The 12,590-nt window shown below is 31.0% G+C and overlaps 3 protein-coding genes across 5 annotated transcripts in view; all 3 read left to right on the forward strand.

Moving 5' to 3' along the window:
- The first annotated feature begins 4,797 nt into the window (after positions 1-4,797).
- Positions 4,798-6,610, forward strand: LOC102603335 (uncharacterized). The gene is made up of 2 exons (XM_006360259.2): positions 4,798-5,075; positions 5,921-6,610. The coding sequence occupies exons 1-2, from the start codon at positions 4,838-4,840 to the stop codon at positions 6,427-6,429; spliced, it is 747 nt and encodes a 248-aa protein (XP_006360321.1). The 5' UTR covers positions 4,798-4,837; the 3' UTR covers positions 6,430-6,610.
- Positions 6,479-7,989, forward strand: LOC102603673 (uncharacterized). Its single transcript, XM_006360260.2, has 3 exons — positions 6,479-6,505; positions 6,605-7,096; positions 7,267-7,989. The coding sequence occupies exons 1-3, from the start codon at positions 6,479-6,481 to the stop codon at positions 7,894-7,896; spliced, it is 1,149 nt and encodes a 382-aa protein (XP_006360322.2). The 3' UTR covers positions 7,897-7,989.
- Positions 7,990-10,437: 2,448 nt separating this feature from the next.
- LOC102604008 (uncharacterized) overlaps positions 10,438-12,590 on the forward strand; it is a 3,521-nt gene continuing 1,368 nt past the window's right edge. For 2 of the 3 annotated variants that reach the window (XM_006360261.2, XM_006360263.2), the window contains exons 1-5: positions 10,438-10,657; positions 10,731-10,898; positions 11,258-11,357; positions 11,445-11,566; positions 12,345-12,444. In XM_006360261.2, coding sequence (XP_006360323.1) covers positions 10,553-10,657; positions 10,731-10,898; positions 11,258-11,357; positions 11,445-11,566; positions 12,345-12,444 — 595 coding nt within the window. In that variant the 5' untranslated portion in view covers positions 10,438-10,552. The remainder of the gene's footprint in view (positions 10,658-10,730; positions 10,899-11,257; positions 11,358-11,444; positions 11,567-12,344; positions 12,445-12,590) is intronic. The other variant, XM_006360262.2, reaches the window with a different exon arrangement.

Below are 12,590 nucleotides of genomic sequence, written 5' to 3' on the forward strand. Positions count from 1 at the left end.
ATATTGACTGTCATTTTGTAAGAGAAAAAATTGTTCAAGGGCTAGTTCAAACACTACATATATCGACAAAAGAACAACTAGCTGATCTGCTCACTAAGGGCTTGGGAAGACTGCCACATGAATACTTAGTTTCCAAGCTGGGATTGAAGAACCTGTTTCAACCATCAGCTTGAGGAGGGGTGTTGGTTAGATTTTATGACAGCTAGGATTAGAGCAGTTCACAAGATAATTATTCTAGAATCAGTTAGAAGGTTAGAAAGTTGTTAGAGTTAGTTAGCACAGTAACTTTCCTTTATATAGACATAGCATTGTAAAGATATTTTCAAGATGCTTTCAGCTTAATGAGAATGAATTCTCTTTCTTCTATAATTCTCTCTGTATCTTCTTCTTCCTGATCCTTTTGCATCTTCTAGATGGTGATTACTCCATAAGTTTACAAAGCTCTTCTTTTTTCAATTGCTTTGATGTTACTTTAATTTTGCTATGTCAATGAAACCTGTCAGACCCATTTGTATGCCAACTAGATTTTTGTCATTTACTGTAAAAATTTTCATTTTACTACTTTTATTTATTTATTTTTGTTATAATCTATTGAACTAAGTGGATTGTCTATTCAATTTATTCATAAGCTTATATTTCATCCGTTCACTTTTATTATCATATGTAACGATTGGGTTCAATCGATATAAAACATTCAACGAGGAAAAATTTTGAGTGGAAAAACTTTTTCGCAGGGGGTCATCGTGTTAGTTTTTAATAAGTTATGTTAGGAATAAAATATCTATCGTTATGTTTGTCCTAGTCTTTAAGAAGAAGTTTAAATGTGGGCTGTTGTCAAGTTTTTAGGAGAAAATCTTGGAGTAGTGGTTCCTAATTTTTAGCTTCAGTTTTTCTGCAATGTATTTGTTTTATAAAAGGATTGCTGCAGGCAGCGTAATAAAGTAGTCAGGAAATTTTTTATCACATACTGCCTCTGCTCTACTCCATCTAATTTATGTTCTTTTTTTCTATCACATCGGTGGTGTGGAGAAAGAAAAATAGTGAAAAGGAGAATGAGGTTGGAGATGGCACGAGGAACTGGTCACGACGGCAAAAAGGTTTATCGGCCGGAGGTGGTGGTGTGGCCACTTACGATTGCTGGTTCTGCGAAGATCGGAGAAGAGGAAAGGAAAACGTGTGCCGCAGAGTAGTCCAAATTTTACTTTAAGAAATAAATTAAATTTTTATTATTTTATCTTTCATTTAATAAATTAGTTAATAATTTTTTTTAATAACAATTAGAGAAGACAATGGTAATATATTATTAATTTAAACGACATGGATTTGTCCATGTCATCTATTCAAGGGAGAGTTAGTTACACACATGGTAAAAGAGGTTTAAAAATCATATTTTGATTTAGTTTAAGGATTTAGTTGGTAAATGATTAAGTAGAAGAAATTACCATACAAACACATACAATTATAGCGGTACACCAAACACTTTTGCCTAATATAAATTCAAAATTATTTAAAAAAGTAATAGAACGTCCGCATCGATTAAAGTGCCTTTTTTGAAAATTCAATAAGTTCAGCTGCCAGTCTTTTCTCTTAATAATTATTAAAACAAAAATATTTAAACCCTAAAATGAGAAGTCAATGTAGGTAGGTCCGAAGTAGGTGCAGATCTATGACTGATTTTAAAATCATAAATGAAGTGTGTGTGTTTTTAAAGTAATATCAATTAATATATTATCATGAAAACGTTCAAGTAATAGATCTATTTGTTATGTAATAATTTTATTTTATTATTTATCCTACCTCTTTATAGTAGCTTTATCTCACACCTTATTTTACTTTACCGTCTAAAGGATAAACAGTTTGGCGCATACCGTAGGCTAGGAGGATTGTGGTATTGTTTGGACCTTTTGATTTTCTCTTTTGCTAACCTGTTGAATTTTCATTTTGCTAATTGTATGGAAGAATGTGGATTGATTGAACTTTGGAGAGTTTTGAAGAAGCATTAGTGGGGTTTGGATTAGGTTGATTATGACATGTGTTTCAACACCTTTATTTACTACTTCCTTCGTCCCATTTTATGTGACACTTTTCAAATTTCGAAATTCAAATAAGTCTATCTTTGACCGTAAATTGTTCATAGATCTTTTAAGCATTTTGAATTATCAATTATTGTGACTTATACTATTTTTTACGTAGTTTATAAATATATAAATTTTATTTTTAAAAAATTGAAGCTTCGATGCACAAATTATCGGTCAAACTTAAATTGTTTGACTTTCAATAAAATAAAAAGTGTCATATAAATTAGAACAGTGGAGTATTAAGTTGAATTGAAAGGGTCATGACTACTTTGAAAGGAAGAGGGGTTAGAGGCAATAAAATCTTGCTTTCCCATTATTCGAAGTTTCACATCACAGTGAATTCAAGCCTAAGGAAAATGAAAAGTGTCAAAACAAATAAAGTCATTTGAAATATAGATGCAGATAGACATATATATGTATAAAATGTTACTCCACTAATTTTAAATTAATATTCAACTTATTTGATACAATTTGAATTTCGAGAGTTAAATCTAATTAATTTACCATTAATTCAAACATGGAATATTTAAGTTTTATAAATAAATTTACACATTTACAGTTCAAAATATTTTATAATATACGAAAAAGACATAATACATAAATGTGACATTTAGCTTGGCCTCAACATGTATGTTCTCCAATTTTGGGTGTGCATATGTAGACACTTAAATTTGTATATAGTTAAACAAGTAGATGTATGCATCCTACATGTGTAATGTCATATAAGACACACATGTCTAGTTATTTAATTTTATATAAATTTAAGTGAGGACATAAATGTGAGTTAAGACAAGTTAAATTACAAATTTAACAAGGGAGTGTAATTGATTATAAAAAAAAAAAAAAAAAAGGGACGTTGATACATTTTTGAACCTTTTCGATTGATGTGTTAGTTATAAATAAATAAGACAAATTAAATTACATCTTAACAGGGAGATAATTGATTATAAAAAAAAAACAAAAAACAAAATGGGACGTTGAGACATTTTTGAACCTTTTCGATTGATATGTTATAGATAAAAGTGAAAAGATCGAAGTGTAAAAAGAAGTGGTTTGTGGGTAGTAGTTTTATCTCACACATTTTTTTAATATGCTTATCATTTGAATTGTTATTGTGTGAAATTATAAAAAAAATATACTCTATTCAAACTTTATATTTAATAAAATAATATTATACATACATTATGAAATAATATGTAAAATCGGATCCGTAACAACCATCCAAACAAAAGGTAAGGAAAATGAAAAGAGTCAAACATTATAAATAAATACAAAGATGATATACCCCTCATGTGAAAAGACCTGATATATTGTTGAACTTTGTCATTTAAAGCTAATATACTTTCATTAATTTAATACTCCATCCGTTCATTTTTACTTATTACAGTTGGACTTGATACACCCATTAAAAAAATAATTGACGATATAAGTATTTTATCAAATTATCTCATATTAAATGATGTCTTGGAAGATGATTCAGGAAATAAGTATTTAAGTTTGAGAGTAAAACATGAAAAAAAATTATTGTCTATTCTTGATATGTAAAAAATAACAAATAAAAATATAAATTTATTTTAAAAACAAGTAACAAATAAAAGTGAACAAATTTTGGATATAAGAGATAACGAGTGTGATAAGATGCATTTATGATAGTAGTTGTATTGAATTTGGTGTTACAATGACAAAGTTGGCACTTCACCGTAATATTCTAACTTGCAAAATGATCTTCTAGACATATTTAAAATTTATGTTTCATATTAGTAGTATTGAATGTATACGAGCTATAAAGAAAATAAATTAGAGTATTTAATTGTTAATTAAAATCAAGTTAAAATGTCTAGAGATAGAAGACAGTGATAATTATATTTGATACATTTATTTTTATTTGTCACTGTTTGACTTAGTACATCCATTAAAAAAATAATTATTGATATATATATATATATATATATATTATACCAAATTATCTCTATTAAATAATGTTTAGTATGAAGTATTGAAAAATAATTTGGAGAATAAGTATTTAATAGTGAGCATAAAACATGAAGGAAAAAAAAAATCATCTTTTTTTAATATATCAAAAGTGAGAAGTAAAATTAAAAATAAAAGTTTTTTAGAAATAAGTGCAAGTAAAAATAACAGATGGAGCATTTAAAAATTTAAATATATATAATTATAAATAAAAAATGAAAACGTTCAAAAGGTGTCAAACAAACGTCATTATTGAAATTGATGTCATTATGGAGTATGGAGTACTCCTATTTATTGCTCCATCCGTCCCATTTTATATGATGTACTTTGATTTGGCACAAACTTTAAGAAAAATGGAAAGATTTTTAAAATTTGTGGTCCAAAATGAATGATAGAAATTTGTGTGATTGTAAATTATTTCATTAAGGGTAAAAAAGACATTTTATAGGCAAATTGTTACTTAAAATAGAAATGTGTCATTTTATATGATGTACTTTGATTTGGCACAAACTTTAAGAAAAATGGAAAGATTTTTAAAATTTGTGGTCCAAAATGAATGATAGAAATTTGTGTGATTGTAAATTATTTCATTAAGGGTAAAAAAGACATTTTATAGGCAAATTGTTACTTAGAATAGAAATGTGTCATTCTTTTTGGGACTGACTATTGTGACAGAGGGAGTACTATACACCCATATAATACTTAACTTATATATACGCGGCCATTTGGACAAAAATGAATATGTAATTCGATAAATTGAAATAGCTAATTGAGGAACAATTCTGCTGATGGAGCGTCGTCGTGAGCTTATTTTTCTGTGCTCTTCGCCTGGCAATCGGTGTTGGAATCTTATTTTATCTGAATTTAGCCCTAATTTCTATTGTTCAACTAATAGGCATCTGGTGAAACTTCCATCTTCTATAATTAGCAGATTTGCTGGTCCGAACGGTTTCTCTTTATTGAATTCATCAATCATGGATTATCTACGATCCGGGCAAGTTATATTCAGTTTACGCAGTTTAACCTGTGAGCATTTCTCTTCAATTTCAACAATTTGCTTTTCTGTGATTCTCTACGCCGCCTGCCCTAGCTGGGGTTTATCTACATGACAGAAAATTACATTATTTATAGTAGATATTTAATCTCTTAGTGAAAAATCCACTGGATGGTTAACAAATCTTACATAATCATAGTTTTTATTGGCGATTTGCACTCCTAATATCTGTAATTTGCGGGTATGGTCAATAAAATGTGTTGGATAGCATTTTATTTCTTAAAAGTTATTTTTTTTAAAAAATAAAATAAAATAAAAATGTTCATGTAAACAAAATTATTACTCTCTGACCCAATTTATATGACTCACTTTTCTTTTTAGTCAGTCCAAAAAAAATGACATATTTCTATATAAAGTAACAATCTAACTATAAAATATCTATTTTACCCTTAATGAAATGATTTAGGGCCACACAAATTTCTATCATTCATTTTGAACCACAAGATTTAAAAGTCTTCCTTTCTTTCTTAAACTCCGTGTCGAGTCAAAATACCTCATATAAAATGGGACGGAGGGAGTACATGGAATAATCACCTAAAATTGTTTTGAGTGATTTTGTTAGTGAAATATTAATAATTGAGTGATCATCTTAGAAATTACCTCCATGGCATGTTGTGTCTGTGAGAGCATATCCTTTTGAGGTAAGATGAGGGATGTGTTTAAAAGTTTTCAAATATATATACAAGTATCCTTCTTACTGAAACGACTGCGATAAAATAGAAACCATGAAATATTAGTTTGTATTACTGTAATTTGGTTTTCCTTCTTTGAGAGTAATTATATTGATCAAGAATATCTATATATGTGCAATTTGAAGGTTTAGTTTCCAGATGGATGCTGGGTCGGTCAAGGGGAATGCTTATTCGTTCTTTAAATATACTGGTCATGCATTGTCATAGTCTTCGTTGGCTCTCTTCATCATCTTGTACCTTGGTCGAAACTCATCAAGATACTTCACTATTTTCCAGTCATAACCAGTGTTCATATCCCAAAAAGGAATCTCCACGAAAGTTCAAAGTATATGTCCGAGTTGACAATGGAGAACATGCTTCAACTGGAGAGCGTGCCCTGCAACCCTTTTCATCATCTTGTACCCTGGTCGAAACTCATCAAGATACTTCACTATTTTCCAGTCATAACCAGTGTTCATATCCCAAAAGGGAATCTCCACGAAAGTTCAAAGCATATGTCCGAGTTGACAATGGAGAACATGCTTCAACTGGAGAGCGTGCCCTGCAACCCTTTTCATCATCTTGTACCGTGGTCGAAACTCATCAAGATACTTCACTATTTTCCAGTCAGTCTAGTCATAACCAGTGTTCATAACCCAAAAAGGAATCTCCACGAAAGTTCAAAGCATATGTCCGAGTTGACAATGGAGAACATGCTTCAACTGGAGAGCGTGCCCTGCAACAACCCTTTCATCATCTTGTACCGTGGTCGAAACTCATCAAGATACTTCACTATTTTCCAGTCATAACCAGTGTTCATATCCCAAAAGGGAATCTCCACCGAAAGTTCCAAAGCATATGTCCGAGTTGACAATGGAGAACATGCTTCAACTGGAGAGCGTGCCCTGCAACAACCCTTTTCATCATCTTGTACCGTGGTCGAAACTCATCAAGAGCCCTCACGTTCTTCCAGTCAGTCTTATCACAGAGAGAGTGATCAACGGCACAACCATAATATGCTAGGAAATAGTGAAACCACAGAGGGAAACGGAAATAATATGCCTCGAGGGAGAGCCTCAGCTAAGGAGTTAAGTCAGTTTAAGGCAAGAAATAGTATACCATGTGAGGACATTGAGACCTCTTCTGTGTCCAGCCACAAGAGAAAAAGTCAGGAGAAAGAGGCTCATTTTGAAGAACAGCCTACAGAAATACAGAACAGTAATCCCAAAAGGCTGGCAGTAAATCGTGCTAGTAGATACTCGTCTTGCCTCAACCCAATAATTGGGACTATTGAGGGCAATAACATTCCAAATTCAATCACTGTAAGCGCAATTTCCTTTTTGTGCCATCATTTCAACAATTATTATCATTGAACTGGATATATTATACTGCTAATAGTTTTCTTTAAACCATGACGAAATTCTAGACAAGTTTCTAAGCATCTCTTTGATTATAGTAGATATTATATATGTTGAGCTCTACTTGTCGACAGGGTAATGACGTGATGGATTCTACTCATATGGGAGTTCAACCTTCTCTTGAATCAATATCAACTCAGCCATTGAACTCATTTTCCAGCATTGAGAACATAAAGCTGCTTTTCCACAAATTGATGGTGTCATCTCTGAAGGATCTTAGCGAACCTGAAAAGGAAAGTTCCATGGAAAAAGTATTATCCATCCTAGCAGACAACCTCTCTTTGTTTTCAAAAGAACAAGCCGAACAAATAATTGGACTCTTGTTCAATTTTCCTGCTCTCGTGCATAGCTGGAGAGAATATTCTCGATTCCAAATGTACAGTCAGAAGTCCTCTGCTGAAACGAAGAAAATTAGAGATTTGGTGAAGACTTCAGTGAAAGATGAAGAGAATCTCAAGGTGAGATACGAAGAACTGGAGAACAAGGAAAAGGAATTGATGACACAATTGGACGCAGTGCAGAAAGAGAAGGCAGAAGTAGCTGAACAGAAGACTGAGAAATCCAAGCAAATCAAGGACTTGAGTTCTTTGGAAGAGGAGAAAGCAGTTCACCGGATGAAAGAGGAATGTTTGATGAGAATAACTACTACCAAGTTGAACAACTTATCTAATCAATGGGCTAAGCTACGATCTTTCTTTATGTAGAAAGAATTTGCTAATGAAACTTAAATATGTTTGTAACAAATTCAATATGCTTATTCTATTTGCGCAGTTTAACCTGTGAGCATTTCTCTTCAATTTCAACAACTTGCTTATTTATTAAAAAAAAACTTAAAACGGAAGGTATATATGCATTTTGTTCGTACCTTCGTTTGACAAAAAATAATTATTGTAACTTTGTCCGTAATATGCTAATTACTATCCAGGTTCAAACAGACCATTTATGTTCTGTTCTTCTATTTTTCTTTTAAAAAAAAAATAGTAAAAGAATTAATATTAATAACAATATATTTTTCTTGTGATTAAGATCCTAAGGAAGTGTGTTTTCTTACTACAAAAAATTGTTGTTAAGTATGATAGAGGAAGGAAAAGAAAAAATTAATAAATAAAATATAAAACAAATACTACAATAAATGATAACACAAAGTGGTATGGAATAAAATTAAACAGGTGAAGGTTGGCATGGAAGTGTTAGCCCAAAAGGAATATCATGGGATAGAACACAAAGTGGAACAACTGCAGGGGCGAATTTAAGTGAAAAATTTGGGTCACCGGAACCCGTGGTCATCCGGCTAAACTCGATATATCATTTGTATAATTCTTAAACTTATATTAAATATTAGTTAAAGGAACCCATGCACAAAATGACCAGATGGTTCACTGGTCGGAGGGCTAATTATCAAGTTGGAAGTCGCTGGTTCGAATCCAGCCAGCCCTCTATTTGCCTTTTTAAAAAAAAAAACAGGTCTATTTTATTATATTAATTAATAAAAGAAATCTCATTACAACTTTAATTAGCCAAAGGCATAAAATAGAAGGAAAATATATTTCAATTAATTGTCTTCTCTTTAGATCTAACGGAAATAAAAAAATAATTTTAAATTTATTATTTTTATTTTAATTATAAAAGATCCATGTAGGGTATTTGATCTTTTTCACACATGAATTATTTTTTGACTTATTTAATTAACATTTTTTGAGTTTCTTATTCTTATTTCTTTGTTTTTTTTGTTCACTTTAGTGTAAAACTAAGAGAAATCAAAAGAAAGAACTGTGAATGGAAAAAGTGAAAAAATTTTAGAATAATTTTTTTTGGGCTATATTGGAGTTTAAATATTATTATTTTTGTTGCTATATTGAAATTTAGTTTTTATATCTAAATTTTTTGGGTATCTATAATAAATTTTACAATAAAATTAGTGAAAGAAAATAAATTTGACCATTAAAATAATAAATCCAAATTAGCCGTTGAATAAAAAAAATCTAAAAAAAAATAATATGACAAGGATCAAATATACTCCTATATTAATTTATTTTTTAAATATTATTTTTTGCATTCGTTAGAGGAAAAGAGTATAGGTGAGCCATTTGTATGACATATATATATGAGTCACTTTCATAACAAGTTGCATATCAACTTTAAATCACAAAGTTGAGGTCTATATTAGATCATTTTCCCTACAATTTTAGATATTGTCCTTAAAGTAATAGTGCACCCGTCTTCTTGAAATTCTGGATTCGCCTTAGGGAACACGCTCGAACCAATCTAAAGACCATACAACTACAAATGAGAGACTACACAAGGCATGTCGAGCTGGTCAAAGATGAAGCAAAGGCAAGACAACAATTAGAAAGATGGAGCATGGTGGTAGAGAGCATTTTTCGACAAAAATCCAGAGTCCAATGGCTAAGGTTGGGAGACTCAAACGCCGCATACTTTCATTCTTTCTTGAAGAGTAGACAAACTCAAAATCGCACCTTAACGGACACTTCAAGAGTCTAACACCTTCTTAAAGGGTTAATTGAACCCCGAACCTTTTTGGTATTTTCAAATGATTTTTCTATTTAATTCTTTTGAAAATTATAAGTTTTCTTAAGAAATTAAATGGCGACTCTTATATAAAAAAAATTGGGTTTTCTTTAAAAGTTAAGTTGAATCGAATTTGTATAACATAAGTCTCTTATTTAAAAAAAAAAACATAAAACAGAAGGTATATGCATTTTGAATAGAAAGGGTCACGACTACTTTGAAGGTTAGAGGGTTTGAGTCGAGAAAATGAAAAGTGTCAAAACGAATAAAGTCATTTGAAATATAGATGCAGACAAATAATATATGTATAAAAAGTTACTCCACTAATTTTAAATTAAATTGAATTTATTTGACACAGTTTGAATTTGTAGAGTTAAATTGATTAATTTATCACTATTCAAACATTGAATATTTAAATTTTTATAAATAAATAAAATTTACATATTTGGAAGTTACATAAGAGTACTATAAGTCATAATAATATACAATATATGAAAAAAAAAACATAATACGGGAATTGTGTTATTTAACTTGGGTAGACCATTAAATTTGTATAAAGTTGAACATTTACATAAAATATATGGTTTAGTTATACAAATATAAGTGCAAGACATTGATGTGAGTTAAGACAAGTTAAATTACGAAATTAACGAGGAAGCATAATTGATTATATATATAAAAAAAAATAAAAAAAAGGGGGAATGTTGAGACATTTTTGAACCTTTTGGATTGATGTTTTATAGATAAAGTGAAAACAAAAGTGGTATTTATGTGGATGAGATCCATCCATAATTTGTGGATAGCATCCTAGATGCTAAAAAAAGAAGTAAAATGCCAGTCGACTTCGACGACTTGATGAAGGGTTTGTATCCGGCGGTAAGTAGAGACGATGAACAAGATGCTGGAAACATGATTATGGACTGGTCGAATACACAGGTAAGTAGAGATAATTGAGAGTCTTTGAGGTTTGCTTGTACAGAAGAATTTGTAACATTTTGCAAAATCGCAGGGCTTCTTACAGGACAAATATTTGTTGTCAGACCCACAAGTTAATTATGATCATCAACTGGTTGAAGGTACCTCAAAGGGACAACATTTGTTGCCCGGCTCACTGGAAACCAATGCTAGTTGTGAATTTGACAACAGAAATTTTGATATTTCATGGGTGCTGTCTACGGTAAGTGGAGATTCTGAAGTAATTTTACTTTTATCTGCCAAATGATTAATCGAGTTTAATTAACATCACAAGAATGCAAAGTGGTTACATATCTTCGAGACACAATAACAACTTAATTGATCCATCAATGTGCTAACATACAACTTTTATTTATCTTGATTTGCTTGTAAAATTCAATTAAGTTCCACATTTTTGTTATTTCATAAAATTCAATTAGATTACCAAAGAAAACTTTAGTCGTTTTTACTAGTTCATGTCTCCTCGTTCTGTATATTATTTTATTTTGAAAATACTCTTTAAATTTTATTATTTCTTATCAAATTCTTCAAAGTTTTATTCTAAGTATCTTAGAAATACAGGATAACCAACCGTTTACAGAGTACGGCATAGAATCACTGAAAACAAATCATGAAATGCCTTATGGCAAGGAATGCCAGGACTCTGCAGTTTACTTGGAAGGTAAGCTCTGTCGCCCCCAGTAACATGAAGCTTTTTCTTGTACTAGTGGAATTTTCTGTTTTCATTTTAATCTTCTTGGTGCTGCAGCTAGTGTCTCTGGATTCAAGCGAAACTGCACTGAGGTTGGAAGTAACCCGTGGCCAGATTCCAATAGGGTTTTAGGAACTGTTTCGACTATTGAGGGCAATAACATTCCCAATTCAATCACTGTAAGAATAATTACTCTTTCCTTTTTTGGGATTCTCCTTTTTTATATATATAAGTGGATAAAGGGTTTTGTTTGGTATGAAGGATAAAAATAAATGGTGACACGATAAGAAAATAAGGATGGGATAAATTTTTTGTATCTTGTTTGGTTGTCATGTTTGGGATAACTTATCCCACCATTTATATCTTAGTGATGGAATAAACTATCTCATATACATGGTGGGATAACTTATCCCAGGATAGCTAACTTCAAGATATAACTTGTTCCAACCAAACGACCCAAGCCTTTCTTGAAACCATGAAGAAATTCTACGCAAAAACGTTACCTTTAACACAAAAAATGAAAATGTGGTCCGACAATGAAAACAAGAAGCTTTGCCGACGACAAAGGGTACGAAGAGAACTATGCTAAATTAAAGTTATACCAGAATATCATTCATCTTTTGTGGCCTCAAACATATCACGTGGAAAACTAAAGTTAAGTGTTACAAAAAAAGTGGTTAGATATTTTCAATGTGCTAAGATACAACCTTTATTTATATTGATTTGCTTGTAATTCAATTAGGCTACACATTCATAATGCTTCTTCATCCTTGTAGTTAGATTGATTATGAAAGAACCCTTATTCAAAGTCTACGTTCTGGTTTTGCTAGTTCATGTAGTATTAGTTGATATTGCCAGCAAAATAGATTGTTCGTTTATTTTTCTTCTTATGATTGTCTGGGATATATACATCTCCAATCATCTTAAAGCTGAATATTTTTAATGTTGTTTGCACAGAATGGACCTGATCACATATCTCAAATTGTAGAATCACCGCAAACATGTGATGAAAAGCATTATGGCAATAAAGGCAAAGAGACGGCAGATACCTTTAAAGGTAAGCTCTGTCACTCCCCGTAAGATTAGGCACTACCTCAAATCCCATCCTCTAATGGATAAGCTTTTTTTTGGATTAGTGGAATTTTATGTTTTAATTTTAGTTAAATAATGACAAAAGTCCCACATCGGTGGTTAATGAGATGA

Source organism: Solanum tuberosum, unplaced genomic scaffold, assembly GCF_000226075.1.
Source record: "Solanum tuberosum cultivar DM 1-3 516 R44 unplaced genomic scaffold, SolTub_3.0 scf00319, whole genome shotgun sequence".
In the NCBI taxonomy this organism is placed as follows: Eukaryota; Viridiplantae; Streptophyta; class Magnoliopsida; order Solanales; family Solanaceae; genus Solanum; species Solanum tuberosum.

Coding starts and splice junctions, on each gene's coding strand:
- LOC102603335 (XM_006360259.2), top strand. CDS start 4,838: ATGGAGCGTCGTCGTGAGCTTATTTTTCTGTGCTCTTCGCCTGGCAAT. Junction 5,076..5,920: donor CAGTTTACGCAGTTTAACCT/GTGAGCATTTCT, acceptor TGCAATTTGAAG/GTTTAGTTTCCAGATGGATG.
- LOC102603673 (XM_006360260.2), top strand. CDS start 6,479: ATGGAGAACATGCTTCAACTGGAGAGC. Junction 6,506..6,604: donor ACATGCTTCAACTGGAGAGC/GTGCCCTGCAAC, acceptor ATATCCCAAAAG/GGAATCTCCACCGAAAGTTC. Junction 7,097..7,266: donor ACATTCCAAATTCAATCACT/GTAAGCGCAATT, acceptor ACTTGTCGACAG/GGTAATGACGTGATGGATTC.